Source organism: Alligator mississippiensis, chromosome 15 (genome assembly GCF_030867095.1).
Source record: "Alligator mississippiensis isolate rAllMis1 chromosome 15, rAllMis1, whole genome shotgun sequence".
NCBI lineage: Eukaryota > Metazoa > Chordata > Crocodylia > Alligatoridae > Alligator > Alligator mississippiensis.
Genome location: NC_081838.1, coordinates 8,898,423 through 8,922,191, shown reverse-complemented (window position 1 = coordinate 8,922,191; position 23,769 = coordinate 8,898,423). Strand labels below are relative to the sequence as shown.

The 23,769-nt window shown below is 50.5% G+C and overlaps 1 protein-coding gene across 4 annotated transcripts in view; it reads left to right on the top strand.

Annotated features, from left to right (window-relative positions):
* VDR (vitamin D receptor) overlaps nucleotides 1–23,769 on the top strand; it is a 78,863-nt gene that overhangs the window by 43,560 nt on the left and 11,534 nt on the right. For 3 of the 4 annotated variants that reach the window (XR_002088911.2, XM_019482714.2, XM_006273342.4), the window contains 2 exons: nucleotides 4,705–4,835; nucleotides 22,237–22,421. Coding sequence is in view for 3 of the 4 variants with exons in the window: in XM_019482714.2 (XP_019338259.1) it covers nucleotides 4,705–4,835; nucleotides 22,237–22,421 (316 nt within the window). In the remaining variant the exon portion in view is untranslated. Of the gene's footprint in view, nucleotides 1–4,336; nucleotides 4,628–4,704; nucleotides 4,836–22,236; nucleotides 22,422–23,769 lie in introns of those variants that run through there. The other variant, XM_019482715.2, reaches the window with a different exon arrangement.

The following is a 23,769-nucleotide window of genomic DNA, read 5'->3' as shown; positions in this document are numbered from 1 at the left end:
GTGACCTGGTGGCATCCATCTCCTCTCCAGGTGCAGCTGGCTGTTGGCTCGCAGGGAGCTCATCCACCCTTTGACAGGTCTTGTTTTCAGTCCGGTTGGGTCTCCATGCACCCTTCTCACCCAGGCTAGCTCAGGGGGTTGCCAGTTTAGCTGCCGATCCTAAAGCAGGCTGTACTGGTTTACATGGTACTAGATAGCAAACCGAGAGAGGCTTGGCTTGATGGGGAAACCGGCATAAGCAGCCCGGAAAGGCAGCTTGAGAGGCAATTCAGAGGGAGTGAAGCTGACTGTCTCACCATTTTTAGTGAAAGTCAAAGCAGGGTAAAATGTAAATCTGTCTCGGATAAGGCATTCCCAATGCACCCCGCAGCCTCCTCCCATGGCATTCTCTCAGACCTGCTCCTGGCCAGTGCTTATTCATTTAGTTTTAGCAGTTAACATTTTTTTTTTTTTCCTAACTAATGCCTTTAAAAAGGCATGTGGAAGGAGTTGGGGGATCAATCCTGTTTGGTATCTCCCCTTCCTCTGCATCCTGAGTAGAAGCTTTCTGGTAGGAATACCCCTAAAGCCATTGCAGAACTAAATCCACAGTAACAATGACAGCAAACGCCGAAGACTAGTGAGATACAGAACTTCATGTTCCCCATCCGGTGACCCATGCTTGGCCTGGTTATTTGTACTGGATTTGCACCTCGGTATTTCCACGCATGAGCCTGGATCCGCTGCTAGGCATTGTTCTCTCTTGCACACACGCCCCACCTCGCCATCCAAGCGCCTGCCTCGGGACCCAAAACGATCAGCCGCTCTAGCCAAGCTGCGGCTGTTCTACGTACAGATTCCCTTTCCTCTTTAGCTGCCCGCAGATCTGCTTCTCCCTCCCTGAAGGGTTGTGGCCTCTGCCCATCGTGGCTGTACAGCGCCTGGGCTGCATTATTATTCGGGCTGTTGTTGATCGAGAGTTTGAATGGAAATAGCTTCCATTTCTCCCTTGCAGCCAAAAAAAAGAGGCTAAATCTGGGCTGCGAGACGCTCTCAGCCCTGACCACGTGCGCTTGAAGCTGAACGCAGAACCTGTTTACTCTTGTAGATGGACAAGATTAGTACAGGGAGGGTTCGGGTTATTTTTAATTTTCGGCTGTCTGCCTGGGACATCGTTTTCAATGAGCCTTGAAATGGCTGGTTCTGCCGGGTTTATAAAAATACACCGAGGTTGGATGGAGCCAGACAGCTTGTGCTCTCGCTGGGCCGCTGTGGGCAGCGCCTGCTCCTGCTGTGCTGGCGATTGTCGCTTTTGATTCTTTTGCAGCAAAGAACCAAGCCCCTCACGCACGCTCTGCTTTTGAACAACCTCTTCTCTAATTCACTCTGCAGCGGGGATGCACCACGAATTACAGCTTTAGCATTAGCTGAAGCCCTCAGACCGGGTCACCATAGCAGTATGCAGGGCTGGCTGGGGCATCCCATGCCCCTGCGTTCCTATTGATTATGGTAGCTGATGGAGGACCCTGCTGTGCTCTGCCCTGCAGAAACACAGCCTTTACTCCAAGGAGCTTCCAACAGCCCAGATAAAGGCTGAAACTGGAAATGAAAAGCTAAGAACTGCAGTCCCCTATGCTGCAAACTCTCGTGAACCAGGTTCCTCCAACTAGTGATTAACACTGGCCTTAAAAAGTGGATTTAAAAACAAAAAAAACCCTGGGGGGGAATGTCAAGACCCTTCTACTTTGGCCATGAGGGCTCAGAACTGGTTTTTTAACGAAGGAAGACATTCTTGCTTTATCACTTGTCTCCGGTGCAGTCAACAAAAAAGCACAAATAAAGCAAAGCATTGCAAAGCTCAAGATAACGTCGGGAGATAGAGGCTAGGGAGGTGGCTGCGTCCCACATCCTGCTGAAGATATGGGACTTGAACCACTGTCTTGGGAGTCTGTGTCAGGGTTGTATCCTCTGTAGCCTGCTGCCCCACCTCTGGGAGGTCGCTTTTTTTTAGTGCAACAAATCTTTTTTGGTGGCAAATCTGGCCTTGTGTCTTATTAGCTAACACCACTGGTTTGCCTTTTGTTTAAAAGAATTGTAAGCAGGCAGAAATGAGTGCCTCTTAGAAGGAGATCAGGTGAAAAGGGGATGAAAGCTGAGGCTGGAAACAACTTAAAACACAAGCTTGTGTATTAACATGCTCTGCTAAAGCACGGCACAGATCCACACCATGAAGATGCCTGAAAAGGAGAAAGATCTGTTCACAAGTTGCAGGAGGGGGGTGGAGAGGAATTGGGGTCACTATTCATTTGTATTGCAGTTGTGCTGAGAGGTGCTAGTGAAGGCTAGAGCCTACTAGATCCTGTAAGAAATCCCATCCTGATGGCAGGCTGGTGGGGCAAAGTGACTTGCCCAAGGCTGTGTAGCAAGTCAGTAGCAGAGAGAAATGAAAACTGCATGTCTTGCCTCCTGTTCCCCTCGCTGCCATACTCAGCTGCCTCTCGGTACCCTTTAACTTGCAGGTCCAAGGTATAACCCAGGATCTGTCTCCAACTAGGTAGCTCTTGTCCCTCAGTAAGGATGAATTCTGGACTGCCTAGGTCTTACTCAGCCTCCCCTGCCTTTGGCACGGGCCAGCTTTCTATGCCAAGTGCCTTTGCTCACGGCAGGGGGTGGGAAGGGGAGGGAGTAAAACATGTTTTCCCATCTGCCGTTTTTAAAATAGACTTTAATTGCACAATGCCCGATGCCCAGGCCTGCAGCTCAGGTGCATGTTCCCTATTTATACCCTCCCAGCCCAGATGTGGCAGCCCTCGCCCTTTAAATGCAGGCTTGCCGGGTGCGTACCAGCCTGTGGTTTTTGAAGCCTGCGTCACTGGCTAAGGGTGGGGCAGTTCCTAAATGTGACAAGGGCAGGACGCTGCATGCTTCTCCCGAACGGCTCCTGGTAGCAGGCAGGTGCCTCCGACTCCCCAGGTGCCAGGCTGTGGTGGGATTCACTCTAAGCGCGTATTGCAGTTCCTTGTGCGCTCACCCGGCAGCTTCCCCCTGCGTCCTTCCATGTGTCTGCTGTGATCACGACCGACAGCCGGTCTTCCCAGAGCCTTGCCCGTTAAGCCTTTGACTTGAAACTCCTGCCTTTGTTTGGCATATCCTCATATTTCCCCTCTTCGCAGCAGGAAACAGCTTTGTCTCCACCTTTTTCTTCCTCTGGCTAGGAACAGATGTTGCATTTGTGCCTGTATTTGTTCTGGAGCAGAAGTGTCCCTGGATTGGCATGTCCATCCAGCACCCTGCTAGTAGGGGTTTAGTGAGCAGCTAAATACACTGCCACTTTTCTGCTGCCAATTCAGTGATGCAGTCCCAGGATAATTATCAAGATGCACTTTGCAATGTCCCGGAATAAACTGTTAGCACTCCTCATCCCATGACCCTTTTTAGGATTCATTCCGGAACAACGAGCAGGGATATCTGTCTGAACGATTGCACTTTGATATGACGATATGGTTTATCCAGGGACAAATGCGATGTCTCTTTTACTCGAGCATCCTAAGGCAAAAGGAAATCAGTCTGTGCTCCCAGATACGATGGGTGTACGTTGCCCCCAGAACAAAGGTCCTGGATGCTCTTTTAAGTATAGTACAGAAACCAGCCTTAAGACACAAGCAGCACTAGGGTTGCCAACTCTGCTTGAACCTATTCCGGGAGGTTTCATTACATGATGTCATGACATTAATGAGTCATTACATCAGGAAGGCAAATGCACATTACCATTACATTTTAAAAGCCCACTGAGCTACTGTATAAATTGGATTCAACATTTAATATTTATTTTAATAAATGCCTGATCATGTCTCTCCTGGGTGACTCTCAGCAATCTCTTGGAGATGTATAACCAATTCCTAGACTCCAGGACAATCTTGGAGGGTTGGCAACCCTAAGCGGCACTCGATCCTGCCTGAGTGCTCAATAATTAAATGTATTGTACCAGCCCAGCACAGAAGGAGAAACGGTGGGTTTGATGGGAACTGTAACTACAAACATCCTGGTGTCGGGCATTTAATGTCTCACCTGGACTGTTAATTAATGCATTTTGGGGAGTTACTGGCTGCAATGGGATTTCTCTCTCTCTCTCTCGTATGCGCACACATGCACACCTAACCAGTTATTCTAGACAGACCAGGCATTAAAGCCTAGTAAATGTTTAATAACACACAGTGGCTTCAGATGGTAGGCCCTGGGTAGGTACAAGCTGACCTATGCGGCTGATTTCCTTTGTTTTGGGTTTTTTTTTCCCTGCTTGCACTTCAGTTCTGTCTCTCCTTCAGGCCTTCCCAGTCTCCTTCCCCCCCCCCCCCCCAGCTCTGATTTTCAAAACACCTGGTTATTTTCTTGTTTAGCAAACCTGCTCTGTTAATTTGACAAGAAGGGCTGTTTAGCAGCCTTTAAACCTTTAATGAGAAGCCAGAGAGCCAGGCAACCTGTTTCTGTTTAAAGTAACCAAAGACCCTGAATGCAGGGACTCAACCGTGGCTGCTCAGGAGATGGTTTTGACACTGGTTTGGCAAGTCCCCACCTCTCAGTCCTTGCAGCTGATGCAGCGGAGAGCTGGCTTTTGCACGGAGATCGCTCCCAAAGCATTGTGGAGGAGGTATTGGCCCCTGGCACCTCCCGCGCCCTTCGTGGTAAGTGAGCCACGGCCTCACGGATATTTGTGTGTGCTTTCAGGAGGAGCATGAAAAGGAAAGCGATGTTCACGTGCCCCTTCAACAGCGACTGCAAGATCACCAAAGACAACCGGCGGCACTGCCAGGCCTGTCGGCTGAAGCGCTGCGTCGACATTGGCATGATGAAAGAGTGTGAGTAAGCAAAGGCCACGGGCTCATGGGGGCCAGGGATCGACCTTAGCTCTGCAGTAGTTCATGGGGGCGCCTTGGAGGCACGCTGGGACAGGCAGTGGCCTGTCAAGTAACTTTCTTTCGCCCCCTTGGAAAATTCCAGCCTAAAAAATGTTGGCCTGACTCTTTCTAAAAAGATCTATGACAGACGAGGCTTTTTGTGGATTGTCTCTTTTATTGGTTGGGAAATTTTTAGACTACTTTCCAATGCTCGGCATTTAACTTCAGGTCACTGTGTTCTTCAATGCTCTGCATTAGAAAGATTGTCTAAACCCAGCCCAACCGTGCTACTGGTCTACTAAAAGGTGTTACCCTCCAAAAATCCTCATCTAATCTATTTCCTAGACTGGAGTGTGGCAAGCGAAGGCATTGTGCTTGGCATGCATGCCTTGGGGCAGATGGCAGGGAAGGGGAACAGGGCTGCACTGCCGCAACAAGGATCGGGCCCCTCGTGGCTCCCTTGCCATCTGCCCAGAGGTGCACGTGCACCCGCCACCAGCAACGAGCCAAGCTGGGGCTCCACAGACCCCAATGCAGATGCTTGCATCGTGGCTCCCTCGCCATCTGCCCAGAGGTGCATGTGCACCCGCCACCAGCAACGAGCCAAGCTGGGGCTCCACAGACCCCGGTGCAGATGCTTGCATCGTTGCTCCCTCGCCATCTGCCCAGAGGTGCACGTGCACCCGCCACCAGCAACGAGCCAAGCTGGGGCTCCACAGACCCCGGTGCAGATGCTTGCATCGTTGCTCCCTTGCCATCTGCCCAGAGGTGCACGTGCACCCGCCACCAGCAACGAGCCAAGCTGGGGCTCCACAGACCCCGGTGCAGATGCTTGCATCGTTGCTCCCTTGCCATCTGCCCAGAGGTGCACATGCACCCGCCACCAGCAACAAGCCAAGCTAGGGCTCCACAGACCCCATTGCAGCTGCTTGCACCTGCTGTGAGCAGCCTGGGCTAAGTGGCAGGGGCCTGCCCAGAGCCCAGACCAGCCGTGGCAGGCAGGCAGGAGCGCAGAGCCCTGGCCCAATTCATTGCTGGCAGTGGGCGCATGCGTGCCTTGAGGCAGATGGCAGGGTTGCACTGCCACAACAAGGATCAGGCCCCTCCTGGCTCCCCCGCCATCCACCCTTGGCATGCCAGCATCTTACAAGTCGAGGTTGGTCTGTTTTTGACACGGCCCAAAAATGTTGCTGACCCCGGTCCTGCAACACTGATCCAACACTAGGTCTCTACGTTTTTTTGGATGCCAACCTGGAGATCTTTGAAGGGCATTTCAGAAAGTACCAGATACCTAGTGGGTGTCTGCATGGACACGCCTCCAAAGGAACCCGATTTGTTTCGTTCATTTTTTTGCATCCAAGAACAGTGTCCAAGAATCACTCAGCACTGTCGTGGAATGAATAAGTGAGAGTCTGCAATGATGCACGGACTATTTCATACATAACTTGCCCTTCCCTTAATTTTTAACTTGGGAAGTAACTAGATGGTGGTGATTCATAGAGAAGGACTGAGGGTTTCGTTTTTTGGGGTTTTTTTTCAATATTTGCTTGGCTTAGAGTTGTTGCAGCAGGCCAGATCAGAGGCAAAGTGCATCCCTCTTCAAGAAAGGCTTATCTAGACCAGGGGACTTGTAATACAGAACTGCACTTGTGTGAAATTTGCTGGATAAATTAAACCAGTGGCCCAGATTAGACCAGTTTGTATCCCATGTACATGTAAGCATTGAGTGTCTCCTGTTCGTTTGGAAGGGTAGGTAATGTTTCTGGGAGGAATTAATGGTTGATAAGAGTTGATTAATGATTGAGACCTTTTTGAGCCCGCTTGTGGATAGCAATGCGAGGATAGACTTGACTTCATGGAAGAACTTCATTGAGCTAAAACACAGCGGGGTCTACTGTCTTCCGAGAGAGTACGCGGTATGTTTGTCAGTTTGAGGTTGAACACTGCCTATTGCCAGCTGCCCACATTTCATCTGGTCTCTCTGCTAAAACTCATTTCCTTGGCATATGCTTTATTGCATATTTTACATATTCATCCTGGACTGTAAATAGGAGCTTAAAGATCTCTCACTGGGTTCTTAATGTGGCCATTATGAGCAGAATTCCTTGGTGGGTTTTTCCCACCTGAATGGTATGTCTTGTTGGCAACTTTTTCAGACCCCAGGTTTTTGCGGCCTCCGTTCTTGTTGACATTGTGCTGCATGTCCAGCAGAGCTCGGGGAAACAGCAAGGAAAAGTCCACGAGTGTTTTAATTGAATCCAAACAGACCAAGGTTGTCTGAAGATTTTTTTTTTTTTGCCCCCCCCGAGTTTCCCATTTTAATTACAGAAATGTAGCTCTCTTAAAAATCAAGCTTGGTCAGTATGGTGTTTCTCCTACCTTCTTCCTACACAGCACTTTCAACCAGTGCTCAACTCAAAATGATACCCCTCCATGAGGACAGCCCGGCTCTCCCAAGTTTCTCCTGCCCACACCTGCCAACCAGGGGTGTGAGACCAAAGCTGTGTAAGCAGTAAAAGACCTTGCCCCTGATTCTGCACTGCTTGGCTCCGTCTATGGCTCTTTCAAAGCAAGCCTAAAGTGTTAAGCTGCCAGCATCTTGTGCCCATGTTGCCCGTGTACAAATGACACAAAGGTCCCACGCAGGGCAGTTGGGCTTGGCTTTGCCCCATGGTTTGTAGTGGGGAGAATTCAGGTGACTCCCATGGGCGACTGGTGCCTCCTGAGTCTGGGGGAGCACCAGCAGGGCACGCCTGGAGGGGAGGGTCCCCCAGTGGTCAGCTAGCAATCGGGGGGGGGGGGGGGGGTCCCCCAAGCACACCAGCTGCCCAGAGCCAAATTCAGTGGGGTCACAAGCACTCTCCATGCCCCACTACCAGCTGGAGCGCATGCTGTCGGGGGGGGGGCACATGCCCCCCCCCATGCCTCTACTTCGCCTCGCCTATGCTTCTCCCCATTTGCCCTCTCATTCAGAGAGGATTTAGTGAAGCCAATAGTGTCCCCGCTGCCCCCATCTCAGTTGGGACATGACCTCAGATCCCCCGGTAGAAGTGGAGGCTGCACGGACAGCTCTGCATATCTGTTGCAGCTTTGCTCAGAGAGAGCGCTTGCTCTCCTCCGACTGACCTGGCAGGTCATGTTGGGAGAGGCTGCCTGTCCCTGTGGGGAGAGCAGATACACAGGCACATGAGACGACCTGTCACAGGGTGATTGATGGATGTTAAAAAAAAAAAAAAAAAGAAAAGAAAGAAAAATCTAACCAGCTTGGAAAATTTAAGTGGCGCCTCTCTCCCGAGTACAGAACAAACAGCTCCCTTACATAACAGGGCGTAGCAGAGGGACCTGCCATGTGTGCTCTTAAGAGAACCAGAGTTTACCCCAATGCTCTAGAAAATACAGGTCAAAGACTTCTCTTCTTCACAAGCCGGTACCAATAAACTAGTTAAAGTTTGTGAGCCAGGGCCCTGTCTAGAGATGCAAGAGCCCTGAGTAGAAAGAGAGCCGGCAGCCGGTGTGGGGGGGGTCTAAAATGTCCCATGCCATTGGATTCTAGCATTATTAGTGTCTACACTGCAAAGCTAGCTTTGGCACGTGGTGTTAAAAGTTGGGGGTACCATGGGTACTACGGGATACTGTGCTGTCCTATATCAGCATGGCAAACTGTCCAGAAAGCTTTGTTTCATGGCCAAAACCTTGAACTGTCCTAGCTTTTCAGTAAAGGAACAGAGAGCAAAGCTGCAGACGGAAGGAACCGAAGGTTATTTTTTTTAATGATTGTTTGATCTTGGCACTTCACTGCAATAACACGTATCAGAAAGGGATAAACCAGTATTTATTGTGCATTAAATCAGGCTTTTCCAAATACATGGCCAAGCTTGTTCACGGCATTTCCACAACAGGAGGTGACCAACCCCCTTTGGCAACCCGGTGTTTTTCCACTGACCTGGTCTTGTAATCATTATACAAGCAGCCTTTGAGGGAGCAAATATGTTGTGCTCTATTTAAAACAAAATCATCTCAATGTACCAAGCAACCTGGATGAGCTAATGGCGTCGAGTCCTGGCATCCATCTGAGTGCCGGCTGAAGCAGGAGCAAGTTGGTTGCAAACAAGGGCATTGCACCCAGTGGCTGCTGGTTGGTGGGACAGTTGGGTAGTGGTGTCACTGGGATTTGGCCTTCAAAGCTGGGCTGTGTGCTGCCTAGCAGTTAACTTGCAACGGATCCGTTTAGCAAAGTATTACTTTATTAATGAAAGCTAACCCAGAGCAACTAAAAATAGCCCTTGCCAATGGACTTTGCTGCTTGTTAACAGAACAGGAACCTGCTGTACTTTGGTTATTTTTAGGCCAAACCAGGGGGGTGTTTTCTAACTCCATGCACAAGGAACTCCTCTTCCTATTGCTGCTTCCTTTCTATGGGAGATCCCTCCTGCCCGGGTGCTTCAGGAGCTGGCGGTAGCAGCCGAGGGAAAGTGAGCTGGTTTTGATCAGGGTGCGAGATGGGAGAAAAACTGGGGGGATCCAGAGAAAAAGGGTATGCAAGGGAACAAGGAGGAGGCAACATTTGGGATCAGTAGGGGGTGAGCCACCTCACTGCACCCGACCACCTTCCAGGTTCAGAGTGCCTCCCTAGGGGTGCCTCACATCTGGCCGACCCCCTTCCTGGAGCACACCTGCAAGCCTGGGGTACCGCTGCCACCACCCAGAGTCTGGACTGATCTTGGACCTGCACCCTCTGGGAAACACAGGCCTAGTAGTCCTTGAGGGTACTTGACTCGCTGCAAGAATTTGGGGTGCTTCCTTCAGTCTGAAGCACAAATAGTGGTCTCCTTTAGTCGGTTGAACCAAGGGGACCCCAAGGCATAATCTAGGCCCTCTTCTGGATGAACGGCCTTAATTTGAGATCTAGGAAGAGATTCCCCATGCTCCCTACTCTGAGTGGTGATGTCGCTGCAGTGCTCATTCCCTCAACCCAAGGACGTTCTCCTGCCTGTGGCTGCAGCCCAGGCACTGGAGCCCTTGCTGGGAAGCTGGCTCTATGGATGATCCATCATGGTTTGGCACATGTCCGGGAATTGGGGATGTGAAGAGGTGTGGTTCCAGAGGGAGAGATGCTACATGGCTTGAGCAGCCAGTGGGAAGACAGTATCAGCAGCCCCATTTATATCTACTGAGGCTTTGGGGAAACTGAGGAACAAGAGGGCTGGGTTTTTGCATGGGGATAAAAGGACCCCAAACTATGAGAGGGCAAATACTTTACACCAGGGACTGCATAAGCACAAAATAAATCCAGTCCCCTTCCTGAGGAGGCAGGAGACAACAGCTGGATGCAGATGTGGGGAGCATGAGGAAGGCCCAGCTGTTGGCCAGTACAATCCACGGTCTCTATGTAATAGCTGCCTGCCTATTGTCTGGGTTTTTTGGAGGCCTCGCTGCAGAGGAGAGCACGAAGGCAGAAAGATGATGCTCCCCTTGCCAATGTGTTCATGGGCCATTTCCCCCCATGCAAAGAGGAAGAGAGGGATTTTGTGGCGGGCAAAGTGCTGACCCATGCCCCTCCACCTGTTGTACCACCAAAACGTGGCAGTGATGAGCCTCGGCCGACAGCAAATCTGAGCCCAAACTGGGAGGGAAAGAAGGGTTCAGGGTGTGTCAGGCTCCAACTGAGCGAGGCCGTTAGCAGGACACGGAAGCAGATGTAGATGCAGGGCGAAGGTAGAAAATCTGAGTCCATGGATGTAGCTGTGGCTGCAGGCAGGTAACTGGAAGGGAAGCTGGGGTTCCCGACAGGACAGCACGCACTGGGATCGTGCTGAACTGAGAACTGGGGTTTCCTAGGAGTTTGGGAGCAATAGAGTTGCAAGGAAAAGTTGGGGGGTTAGAAGGAGACTTAGACTCGGCAGAAGCTGCTATCGCCACCCTGCATACCTCGGTGCCTAACATACTCGAACCTGGCACTGTTCCCAGTATGTTAGCAAATATCTGTGGTTTCCACGCTGCTTTATCTCAGGTTGGTAAAGCACAGTGTAAATGCTTGGAGCTGTGCAAGTGGTGCCGAGCGAGTGCAGGCTCTTCAGCGGCAGGGAAAGCCAAGCTGTGTCATCCTGAAATGCTCTTTCCACGTTCTCCGTTTGCAAAAAATGCAGCAGCTTGCTAGCATGGAGGGGTAGGCAGCCCTTGCTTTGGACAGCGATAGATAAGGCTATTTCCCATGTAAAGCTTTAAGGATAGGCACTATTCCCCACGGTGTCTGTAAAGTGCCTCTGAACGCTACTGGAAAACAATTAATTCACTGTTCCTTCTCTCCTGGAAGATGGCTAGCAGCTAGACCCCACCACGGGAGAAGGGACATCAAGAGGGCCCCGCCAAGTTAATCTGTCACCCCACGGGGCCTTCTTGAGCTTGATCTTTGGAGGAGATGGCAAGAATCTCGTTGCCAGCACAGTCACTAATTCAGTGCATTTGACGTCGTTCTGACTCCTCCCGGCGCCAACTCAGACACAAGCCTGTGTTTTTATGAGCTAAGATGATGGATAGGTCCTTTGATAATATATGGGTGGACTGCTCTTGTGAGCCAGAAGGCCGGGTCTCTTGCTGCTCTGCTGTCACTTAGCACTTTCCAGAGTTTCCAGGCTTTGCCGGGGTGTCAGTGCACAGTGAGACTTCCTCTGTCTGCGCATGCAGGTATTTATATATCCCTCTTCATTGCAGCATCTAACCCTTTGCCCCTGTGATGTAAGGCCTGAAACTCCTCGCCGCTCAAGGTGTCTTGTTGCCACCATCACCACTACCTTCACAGCAAGCTTTGTGGAAGGGAACCCAGGCTTGGCCTGAGAGGCTGTCTAACCTGGGTTGTTGTTATGCCTCTGAAGACCACGTACTATGGAAGGGACTGAATGAATGCAACTTACTGCTTGTTCCACCCTTTCATTGGCATGAACTCAAAGGACCTGAGGGTTATGGTGGACAACAAGCTGAATAGGAGCCAACAGAGTGAGCCTTGTTACCAAGAAAGTTAATAGCATCCTGGGCTGCATTAGTAGGAGCGTTGCCAGCAAATGGAGGGCAGTGATTCTTCCCCTCTATTCAGCACTGGGGAGGCCACATCTGGAGTCCTGTGTCCAGTTTTGGGCCCCCCGCTACAGAAAGGATGTGGGCAAATTGGACAGAGTTCAGCGGAGGGCAGCAAAAATGGTTTGAGGACTGGGGCACATGACTTGTGAGCAGAGGATGAGGGAACTGGGCTTATTTAGTCTGGAGAAGGGAAGACCAAGGGGGGATTTAATAGCAGCCTTCAACTACTTGAAGGATGGGTCCAAAGACGATGGAGCGTTGTTCTCGGTGGGGGCAGGTGGTAGAGCAAGGAGCAATGGGCTCAGGTTGCAGCAAGGGAGGTTTACGTTGGATATTAGGAAGAACCTCCTCACGCAGAGGGTGGTGAAGCACTGGAGCAGGTTACCCAGAGATGGTAGACTCTCCATCCTAGGAGGTTTTTAAGACCCCGCTAGACAAAGCCTTGGCTGAGATGATCTAGTTGGGGCTGGTCTTGCTTGGAGCAGGGGGTTGGACTAGAGGTGACCTCCTGAGGTCCCTTCCAGCCCTCATGTTCTCTGAGTCTATGAACTCTGCTTCACACAAGGGGCTCCTTGGCCTCTTCTGCCAAACCCATGCCCTAGCCCTGCTTGGCAGAAACGGGGTAGGAAACTTGGGGCGTACAACTTTTTGCATCCCTTGCCCATGCTGTCTTCTGTCTCATGCCCAGAGACGGGGCTGGGGGGGTTTCCCACAGCAGCGTGTGCAAAAGGAGGAAGAGCAGTGAGTCTAGTGGCGGGATTAAACTGGAGGCAGCGTTAGCCAGGGCAGTGGGGCAGAGGTGAGCGAGCTCTGCAGGGAATAAGCTTGCGGAAGCCCTGGCACAGAGGGGACCGGAGCGACGGGCTGCCAGGCAAAAACAGCATGTCCTCCAGCAAGGCAAGAAGCCAAAATGGGTGGTGGGAGGGGGGGAACAAAGTGGGGACATCTGTTGCTGTCACTAACCTGGTGCTATAAGAGCAGGAGGAAGCAGCAAGGTTAATTCTGCAAAGCAAAACAGTTCCTCGCTCCCATTCATTTAAATTCAGCAAAACCCTTTTATTCCACCTCTTTTTTTTTTTTTTTTCCTTGAGGATCTGTTGCTGAGACCCAAAAGGATGTCAGAAGGCTGTTTTCAGCTCAGTTCCCAAGAATCCCCTTTTCTAAAAACTATAATGCAGAAAGGGTATTTCCCACTCTGCTCCGTTTCCCCGAAAAGCGGAGGAGCCTGGCATTGCAAACAACAGACCCAAGTTGCAGAGCGCGCTGCGCTGAGCGTCCTCTGCAGAGAAAACACAACCGTCAGGCTTGGCCTTCGGGATGCTGGAAGCCGGCAAAGAGGCGAACATGTAATGGGAGGATGAAAAATGAATGATTCCTGTTCACCAGCAATTTATCCACAGGTTTTTTCCCAGATTGTAAGACCACAGCGCTTGGACCCACCCGCTCAGAGCCACGTTAAGCACTCTTTACTCTTGTACTTCTTGATGGTTAGGGCTGGATTTCCCCCACCCACTAAAAGACACTTGAGAGAGTCAGTGGGAATTGGGCAAACCTGTCTCTTGAATTGCCTGCTGTCATTGTTTGGACCAGCTGTGCGTATTCTCGCCAGGGAAAGCACGCCTCGTACAGCCAGTGCTGCAGCTGCTGTACATGTGAGACGGCTACTTCTGCTTCTTTTTGGATGTTGGCTTCGTTCTTCTAAGAAATAGGTGGCTTTTTCTGGGGCTGACTCGCGCATTGGCCAGCTTGCTTTAAAAACCTTGTGGAGAGCCAGGACCTGGAATTTTACCCTGGGGGGCTTCAGTTATTAAACTCCAATATGTCTAGGGGTAAAAAAAAAATGCAGGTGCTTTGTCTCCACTAAAGATTTTATCAAGGGGTGAATGTCAGTCTGAGGTTGCTGCGAGGGAAGACAAGAAGGCCTCTATGTTGCCAGAGCTCATGGTTTCATCCCAAGTCTTCCCATCTTCCCCCTCCCTTTAAATCCCCAGCTCCGGGAGTCCTGTGATCAAGAGAATCTCAGCTTGCTTCTTATGGCGAATAAAACAGGTTCCTAGCCCTGCTGCCTGCCCAGAAAAGCTTGAAAAGCATGAACCTCCCAAAGTTCAGGCCAGAAAGCACGTCCAGGGTGATTCATGGCTAGGAGGCATGGCAAGCTCTGGAGGTGGGTTCTGTGGGCACGGGGGCATGAAACGGAGACTCACTGCATGTGGATTATGCATGCATCTGACTAATAACACCTTGACGTGTTACAAAGGCGGCCAGCACAGGGCCTCAGGTGTGCAAACGGCAGCTGGCTTCTGCAGGGGTGCTTCTCCGGGCACAGCCCAACAGTGCCATGGGATCCTTGCCTTTATGGCCCGTTTGCCTCCTCGTAGTAAATAGCCATTGCTGCCAAAACACTGATGATAGCGGCCGAGCACTGCTGCACGTGCGCATGCATGTGCACACACACACACGCAGAGGCACGCGTGCACCCACCCTGCTCTATTTCTGACCAGCAATGTGCAACAAAAGCAAACAGCAGGTTTCCCAACCCACCTGCTACTAGCTGGCCAGTTTCTCACAGCTGTTGCAGAATGCAGCGGCTCGTGGGGAAATTGCTGAAGAAGGCAAGGAGCCTTATGAATCAGCTGAGGGAGGTCAAGACGAGAGCTACCGAAATGCAAGATGGAAGGATCTGCGGGGAGGGGCGCAACGGGAAAAGCGCCAGGGTGGAGGGAGGGAGGGAGTGCATTATAATCAGGACCTGAACATTGAAACTGCCCTCCCCATCCACTGAGAAAAGGAGCCAGGAGCCCCCAGTTCCAATTCTGACCCCACCACAGACCTGATCATTGACTCTAATACTGCTTGTGCCTCAGTTTCCCTCCCTGGAGCAAGGGCCTGCTTTGGACCGGCCTCAAGGGCAGGTGGGAACGTTTGGCAATGCTTGCCAAGCAGGCCGGACCTGCTGAAGGCGTACCTGCATAGTCAGCATCAGCAGCGCATATCACCTGGCCTTTTTCCGGGGGAGTTTACCAGACATGTAAGATCTTTTGCAGAGCCCATTCCTGTGCGTGCGGACTCTCCCTTTCCTCCTCCTCGCTGGCTACCCCCGTTCTGCAGGCTGCACTGGGGAATACATCTCGGGATATCTTCCCTTTTCTCCCTGTGCTCGTTGCCTTCACAGAGCACACGTGCCAGCAGTGAGACCCACACAGGGGCTGGGGCAATGAGGGGATGCTGGAGTAGTGAAGGAGGCGTCTAAGCCAAGCGCTGATGGGACCAGGAGGAATTTGACAACCAGTCTCTCCAGTTTGGCCAGTGGTGGCAATGCTGCAGCATTGGTAGAAAAGCAGGTGCAGGCTCTTCTGTGACCCAGTATGGAGCTGCATCTTGCCCATTAGCACTGCATTGCCCAGTGCAGGCCAGCAAGGCAGGCTAGGTGAGCCCAGAGGTTGCTCCTGGCCCTGGCATACCCTCCTAGTCTCTATTTGTATGTTATATATGGACATACACATGCACGCGATATGCCTCGGGCACACCGAGTCCTGCAGCAGCGCTGTACCCTGCCCTGTCATGGGGGGTTATGATTCATCAGGCTATTTATACATTCGCATAGTCTTGCATCCTGGAATTTTGTTTTTTCTGCTCCCAGCCCCTCTTGCCTAACCCTGAATCACCACCACCACGGTAGGTTTGTCTGTGTGCTGGCTTGACCGCAGGCTCAACCCCGGTCCTGCTGTGTTGTGACCCACTTGATTTAGCTTTCCCCTACTTCTGCCTATCCAGCACCCACCTTGTTCATTTTACCCTCTCTTATTCCCCGTAAACAGGAGCGGGTGGTTTTATTTCAAGCCAGGCGCTGGTAGGTAGTGAGCGTATGCAGGGGCCTGGGTGGGCTCTGCAGAGCATCTGTGTTGCTCCGTGGAAAGCCACCAAATCCTGCAAAAAGAATAGCAATCTGAACCCAGGAATCCAGCCCTGGAGAGACCAGCGCTGGGGACGGGCCGACTGGAGATGCTTTCGCTCTGAACGGATAGAAATCCATTGTCGCCTCTTCCCCGTCCTCTCCCAGCTGCTCGCCGTTTGAGTAGCGAGCACTTGACTAGAGAATTCATTTTGTGCTTCATGTTTTCACTTATCCTCTTAACCCTTGACTACATTTTACCGACTGCCATAACTCTGCAGCCCTCCCACAGTCCCGCGGTGGCGATAAAAGGGTATTTTGCTTAATTGCGTTTTTTTAATACGTCGAGACTTTTGTGTTCCCGCCTGCTCATTGTTCAACAAAGAGTGCCGGGGAACGATGGTGAGAATTTATGACTGCTAGTGGGCAAACCTCAGTGCAGTGAGAAATAGCCGCGAGAATTATTCATGAAGCAGCTTGGACAGATATAATATAGATAAGCCCCAAACACATGCATGAGGTTGTAAATCCTGCCTGGCTTTGTTTCTCGTTTTTTATCAAGTATTTTGCAATGCAAATCCGCTCCAGATCACTGTCTCTTGGCACCTTCTGAAGGCCTAAAGGGGAAGGGTGTCTCCATTGCTTGTTCTGATGAAAATTAGCAATGCAATAGTCTAAAGATTTTGTTCCGCTTTAGATTTGCCTGTGGGGAACTGTCCTGTCAGCTAAGCCACGTGTTGTGCTGCAATTGAGATGCATCTCTCTGCTTCCTTGTTATCCCTAGGATGGCTGGTTTTCCTATGGGGTGCTAAGTGACCTCAGCTCTCATGGGAGCACTGGGCACTTGGCGTTTAGCGTTTTGATGTCCTGGTCCGGGGACCCCTTGGGAATCCACAGACTATGTCTAAGGGGTCCTTGAAAGATGACTAGGATCAATCAAATGTATGCGAATGCCCACCTTTACATTCAAAGGGGCCCATATCTCCATTTGAAATTACCAAAGGGGTCTGCAAATAAAAAAAAAAGGTTGAAAACCAGTGTCCTGGAGGACTGGCTGAGGTCTGCTGGGCCATCAAGTCCAGGTCGCTGGTAATTGTTAACAACTCCTCAAACCACCACTTTTTAGTTGTGAGTCATTTTCCACATTCTCCTTTACACAGACAGCCAACGTGGCAGAGATTTCTTCATGCACCAATTTAAAACCACTGGTCGATATTCAGCATTCGCTGTCTTAAAGACAAGTACGTGCCGTAGCATTTCACTGTTTGCAATTTTATTTTTTGCAACCGAGATCATCTTACATCCCACTGCAGTTTGGGGGTTTTCAGCGGCATGCATGTTTTGGCTGGAGCTAGAGGAAAGCACAAGGTGAAACAGCGAGCGGGTTTCTGCACATACGGGACCGAGTCCTGATTCAGAACGGGCAGCGATGTCCGTGGAAATGGGCTAACAGGACGCCGCCCCTGAGTTTTCAGCCTGGCGGTGCTCGCTGCACCGGGCGGTACCTAATTCTGTAACAGGCTGAATGAGGAGCCCGCTGCCTCGTGACATCCGCCCCTCATAGGGAGAGTCGACCTGGAGGGCTTGCAGAACAGAAGTGTGGACTGCACGCTTGTCAGCACATTTTTTTTCTGCCGAAGGCACACTTCTCCTTTTGGCTTCTAGGAGACTGAAATCCCTGGCCTAGGTGCATGCATCTCTCCTTTTGATGCAAGAGTGTTTGAAAGCTTTTGAAAGCTGACACTTTTCACAGGAAGCCTGACTTGCACTAGGGCTGTGCAAATACATCGGTGTTTCTATAATTGCTTCTGTCTTCAGGATTAGCCAGCATGGCTGCAGAAACAAGTAGATGGGTTACCACCCTGGTTGAGAATCAGTGGTCTAGGCCCTATCTGCTGAGTCTTTGATGATGATGATGATGATAGTTATAACAGTAGTGCCCTGCGGTCCTATCCATATTGGTGCCCTGTTCTTTCAGGGGCAGAATCCAGATCTGCTCCACTCACCATTTTCAAACTGCATTACCTGCTGCTAGGCAGCCCCTACCTTCCCCTCTTAATCTCACCTGGTACCCTTGAGCAGAGAGCGATTTAATGTCCCCATCACTAAAGTCACTCTTGCAGTCTCTGGCGTCTGGCATTGCTTTGGCTGTCTGGGCTGCCGAAAGCATCGTGGCAAGGCAGGCTGGCAATGGGCACGCAAAGATCTGTGCAAGCCCTGCGGCACATGCCAAAATGCACCTCTTGACGTCCTTGAGGCTTGTCTGGACTGGGGTTTAAAGCTGTCACGACAGGTCTGCCAGCATGTTATAGGAGGCTCCCGTGGACAAGACAGAAGAAAATTTACCTGCTCGGCTGGCTGCCTGCCTCGAAATCCAGGCCTCGACTTGACCGGCTTTGCGTGGGGATCAAACCGCAGCACAGGTGCGAGCCACACCATCTTCGCTAACACACCTTGTAGAAGTCAGGCTACCAGCTCAGTGCCAAAAGGGATGAGTTAACTTCAAGAGCAACCCCAGCGTGAGATCCCAGGGCATACGTGCCTTCAGTACCGTCAGCTGAAGTGAAGTCCCAAACTGGGGGAAGCAAAGGGGACAGGGCAGGATATTTTCACCGTAGTGAAGAAAAAACCTATCGTTTGGCTGGGTGCGATGGCATTGTATTCTCCATCTGTGCACTGGCCCTCATCATATGACACTGCAGCTGCCCTCATCCTATCTGCTGGCGTTAAAAGAGTAAAGATGGAGTTCCTAAAAGAAAGTTGCCCCCCTGCATGGGATTTCAGTGATTTCCTGTTACCTGCAGAGCTCTCCTTTGGCAGGGTCAGGCTAAGGCCTTGCATTTTCTCATTCTTTGCTGCTTGACGGTTCTTTTAATAAAGAGCAATTTGTCTTCATCAGTCTCTTCCCCAAGTGAAGTTGTCAACTAACCTAACAAGGCTTCCACAGCAACATCCCTTAAGGATGAATTGTAGCATCGTTCCACTCATTAAGAATAACCTTTCAACCTGGAACATTCAGTTGACTTGTCTCCTTAGATTGAAAACAGCAAGGTGAAATATTATGCAACTTCGCAAATGTATTGGAAAAATACCGGTGGCTTCAACCCAGCAGAAGTAACCGAAGGCAACGTAGCGCGGCTACCAGACCTCGCGTAGCCTCAGAGTTTTGTGCAGCCAATGCATGCTTCGGTGCGTCGTGCCAAACCTTTCATACCAGACTCCGCCGTCCCCTCCCTACATAAAATATCTCTACAACCGACCGTCAGGAAAAAGCCTGCAGTCATAAGATAAACGCTCTTTTATTTGTTCGTGACGGGTTAAAAGCTAATGGTGTCTTGACAGATGGGAAAGTCTTGTCTGCTATATTTAGGATTGGTTACCTAGCTGGCAGGGTGTGTTTGAGCTGCCGATTTGTGGGTATTAAAGAGACCTTTCTACCAATGTTTGACTTTAGTCTTAGGGCGCCGATTTAAAAACTTGCGGTTGCTCCAATAAATGGCACGGAGGGCTAAAGGAGCCTGAGAGTTTCTCTATTCTGCGTCTTCTCTGTGGGCCGATATAGTCTTGTGGCGGCGGCAGGGCTGTTATGTTTGTAAAACTCATGGTTTTCATATGCTTCGGACTTGTTAAGAGGTAACGCGCGCGGTGCGGTTGCTCGTGCTTGTTCTCTTCCCCGAGACCAATTATTTGTGGTAGGTTGTTTTAGGAATACTGGACTACTGCGTCGCTCCCTTTGGGGTTTGAGTGGAGGCTCTTCAGGACAAGGGTCACGCGTGTCTACCGCACATGCATAGAATCAGAGAAAAGACTGGTTAAGGAGAATCACGTATCCCACAGGTACTGCATGGGACATGGCAAATGCCTGTAATGTCCGAAGGGCGGAGCTGGACTGTCCTCAGTGGGGGCAGATGCCAGAACAAGGAGCAATGGGCTCACGTTGCAGCAAGGGAGGTTGAGGTTGGATATTAGGAAGAACTTTCTCACTAGGAGGGTGGTGAAACACTGGAAGAGGTTACCCAGAGAGGTGGTGGCATCTCCATCCTCGGAGGTTTTTAAGACCCCGCTAGACAAAGCCTTGGGTGAAATGATCTAGTTTGGGGTTGGTCTTGCTTGGAGCAGGGGGTTGGACTAGATGTGAGCTCCTGAGGTCCCTTCAACCCTCATTGTCTTTGATTCTATGATAAGCCCTAAAGACAAAGCTGTCATTCAGCTAGAGACCAGCACTGCACATCCATATATTATTATTATTATTATTACCAGTAGTGGGAAGATGGCAAAAATGTTATGCCCAATCATACATCTGTGTAACAGGCAAGCAAGACTCAGAGGAGGGAAACGCCATGTGAACTTCCCGAGTTCTCTGGAGCTCCGAACTCAAACTCAATGCACCTTTATTTTCAAGGCATGAAAAATACCCTGGGCCACCTCCTGAAACTCTGGTAAATACTGAACCAGAACAACCAGGAAATATCTGTTCATGGGCCAGCGACTGGTTGAAAGACCAGTGATCCAAAAAAAGAAGGATCCACTTAAGTGTGAGTTTTCAGAGTGCAGCTTCCTCCTGTGTACTCATGCCTCAAATCATTTAAAGCTCATGTCTCATCCCCACTAAAGGATGTACTTACTGGGCATGTCTATATGTTCATTAATGCGCCTTACATGCTGCACATTTAGTTTAGTACTTGCTTAATAAAGTGCTAACTAAATGCACAGTGACTAGTAGGGCCGGCTTTGTGATGCTCACTGTGCATTAGCCTAAGCACACTTTGCAGTAGGCTGTTAGTATGGTTTTTCACCGCCGTGCTACCGTGCAGTGTTATTAAGCTAATGCATGGCAGGCGTCTCATGTAGATGCGCCCAAAGATAGCTTTGTGGTGCTGAATTGAGGCCTGGCTCTGCAAAGCAGTGACTCCCAACCCACAGGCCGCATGCAGCCCAATTGGCACGCTGCCGCGGGCCAAATGTTTTAAAAAACAAAGCATTTTTTTAAATGGATACACAGGAAGCAAGTTGTGTGAGTGCAGCCCACGTAATGCATTGAGGGCCGCAAGTGTGGCCCACTTTGGAAAACAGGTTGAGGACCGCTGCTCTAAAGCAACGAGGCTGCTTGGTTTCCTTTGGGACCTTTCACGTTCTGATCAGCGAGAGCTAAAGATGTGCCTAATAAGCGTTCAGCTGAAAACGACTGCACAAAACAAACTCTTGCAATTTAACACGGCTGCCTTAATTCATGTATGCTGTCAGAGGAGGGTGACAGGAGGTGTTACACCCTCCAGAGCCGCTGGAGGGGGTAACACATGCCTGTTCTGGACCTGGAATTGCAAATAGCCACAGCGCTCTGTGCAACCCTGGCCTGGGCAACACAGGCTGTAGCGCATACGGGTTAATTCACGGGACTGAGTACAAACAGGATTCTCATTCGGAGCAGTTGCCACCACAAGAGCGCTATCTGAGCCTTTCGGGGTGGGGTGGGGGAACAAAAAATGGAAAGCAGAGGGTAGAAGTGAAAAACACAGGTTGACTATACTTGCATCGAGGACAGAAGTGACTAAGAATAGCTTGTAATCATTCATCGCACCTGCATTTTGTTCTGTTTCCTGCCTGTTAAAATGCAAGGACAACACTTTCTGTTTAGCGCTGGTTTTCTCAGACCGGGCCTTTCCAAAGGGGCCGGGGAGGATGGAATCGCAGCTCTTCTCTTGATCACCGATGATGTGATTTTCCCCTCTTCTAGCCTGGCCTCCTAAGCCTGTCTTTCGGTGCTAAGCAGCTTTCACATCTCTTAATTGAAAGCAGAACAGCGGTGGGATCAAATTAAAGATGTTGCTGCGCAAAAGGTTTTTGGATAGGACGCTTTTTCCGGGTCCCCTGCAGTATCAGATTTGCCTTTCCCAATACAGCGCCCTTCAGCCTGAGAGAGGGGCTGGCTGCCAGGCTCCACAGCCCTTCTGCCAATAATTGGCATGGTTTGAGATAGCGCTATCCCACGGCACCAGCAGAGCAAGACTGGTGTTTCAGAGAAAAGAAACGTCTGACCCAATCTCTGGCTGGACCCAGAGTTTTTGGGGGTAAGCTGAGATGAGATGGCACTTTAGGAGCCTTTGACACCCAGCAGAGACCCTCTATTTCAGGAGATCTGCAGCAGAAGGGAGAAAAAATGGGTCTTAATTGGCAACAAAATTGGATACGGTTTAATCTCTGACAGTCTTTGGAGATGCTTAGGTTTTAGGGATTTGTGGGCAACTCCCTAAAAGGATAGGGTTATATAATATAGGATAGGGATAGGGTTATATATTATATAACCAGGATAAGGGTTTTTGATTCTTGTTCTCTCTCTCTCTCCTCCCCCCCACCCCCTGCCCCCTTGCTACTACCCGATGTGTTTTGCAAACACAGTCATCCTGACAGACGAGGAGGTCCAGAGGAAGAGAGAGATGATAATGAAGCGCAAGGAGGAGGAGGCGCTGAAAGAGAGCATGAAGCCCAAGCTGTCGGAGGAGCAGCAGAACGTCATCGACATCCTGCTCGAGGCCCATCGCAAGACCTACGACCCGACCTACTCTGACTTCACCCAGTTCCGGGTAGGCTCCGGTGTATATGTGTGTGTGTATTTTCTCCTCTCCTTCCAGCCAAACCCACCCATCCACTGTGACAAGGAGGCCATCTGCTGGCAAATAAGTCTGGATCGTGACTTCTGATGGGTTTTGAGCAGCCTCTTCCTTGCTGTCACCCTGTCTGACAATGCAGTTTCAGGAGAAACTTCACCCATAACCATAACGGGAGGTGGAGGCCACAACCCCTGACACCTTTTTTAGGACCCATCGACTGGGAACGCCCAACGCGGTTGCCAATTTGATGACTCCATGTGAAAACGTCTCCCCGGCCCCCAGCCTTGTTCTCTTGGCACATCACCCGTGTCATGCAGACCCTTGTTACAAAGAGCAGTCTCCACTTTCCAGAGTCTGAATGATTTAAGTCAGGGCTGGGTGTCTTTTTGGAAAGCACGAAGGAGCCTGGCTGCAAGATTGGCGTGGGGTCCTGTGATTCATGTCAGACTGGATGTCTCTTTTTTTTGGTCCGTAAAGTGTATATTTTTTATTATGCCAAGCACTTCGGTTAATCCAAACTCGTGCAGCTCCATAGACGTCCTTTATAGATCCATCCCATTAAGTCAAGCGTGCTCCTAGTTTTAAATTTGGCATGGGGGGGCGGGGTTCTCTCAAGTTCCCCCTAGTTAGAACACATCTATCCCGCTTGAGACCTTTCACACACACTCTCGTTATAGTTAATCATCAATGGTTATTAACCCATGTCCTGAAAAGGAAACTATGTGACCAAGCAGAACTGGAAATTGGGATCTCAAAGTAAAAATACCTGTGGTTGTAGCTACTGGAAGTAGACTTTGAAATGTTTCTCATTCGGGTTTGGGACATTACCATGAAAATATACCATCTCTGGGACAAAATGTGCTGACCCACAATGGGGAGTGGGTGTCTGTAAAAACCCAGTGATCTGATACTTTTGACACAGTATTGTGGGAAGCAATCAGCACTGGCCAGTCTAAAGCAGTGGAGCTCGACCTTTTGCTCCCGTGGGCTGGAAGGGCAGTGCCTGGTCTGTCCGCAGGCCAGAAACAGCTGGTGAGCCTGATCCAGCTGTGCAGCAATGAGGGGGCATGGCCAGCTGTGTGGGAGGGGGGAAGAGGGTATGGCTTGGTCCCAATCCGGCCACACCGGGCTTGGGAATTTGGTAGTATGAATTGCCACCGCTCCGCAACCACCAAATTTCCTAACCCGTGGGGAGCTCTGTGGGCTGGATGCCATGGCTCTGCAAGTCAGGCTGGGGGTTGAGCATCCCTAATCTAAAGCACCATGGGTGGAGCTTCCAAAAACATGGTTGCATTACAGAATCATAGAAAATGATGGTGGG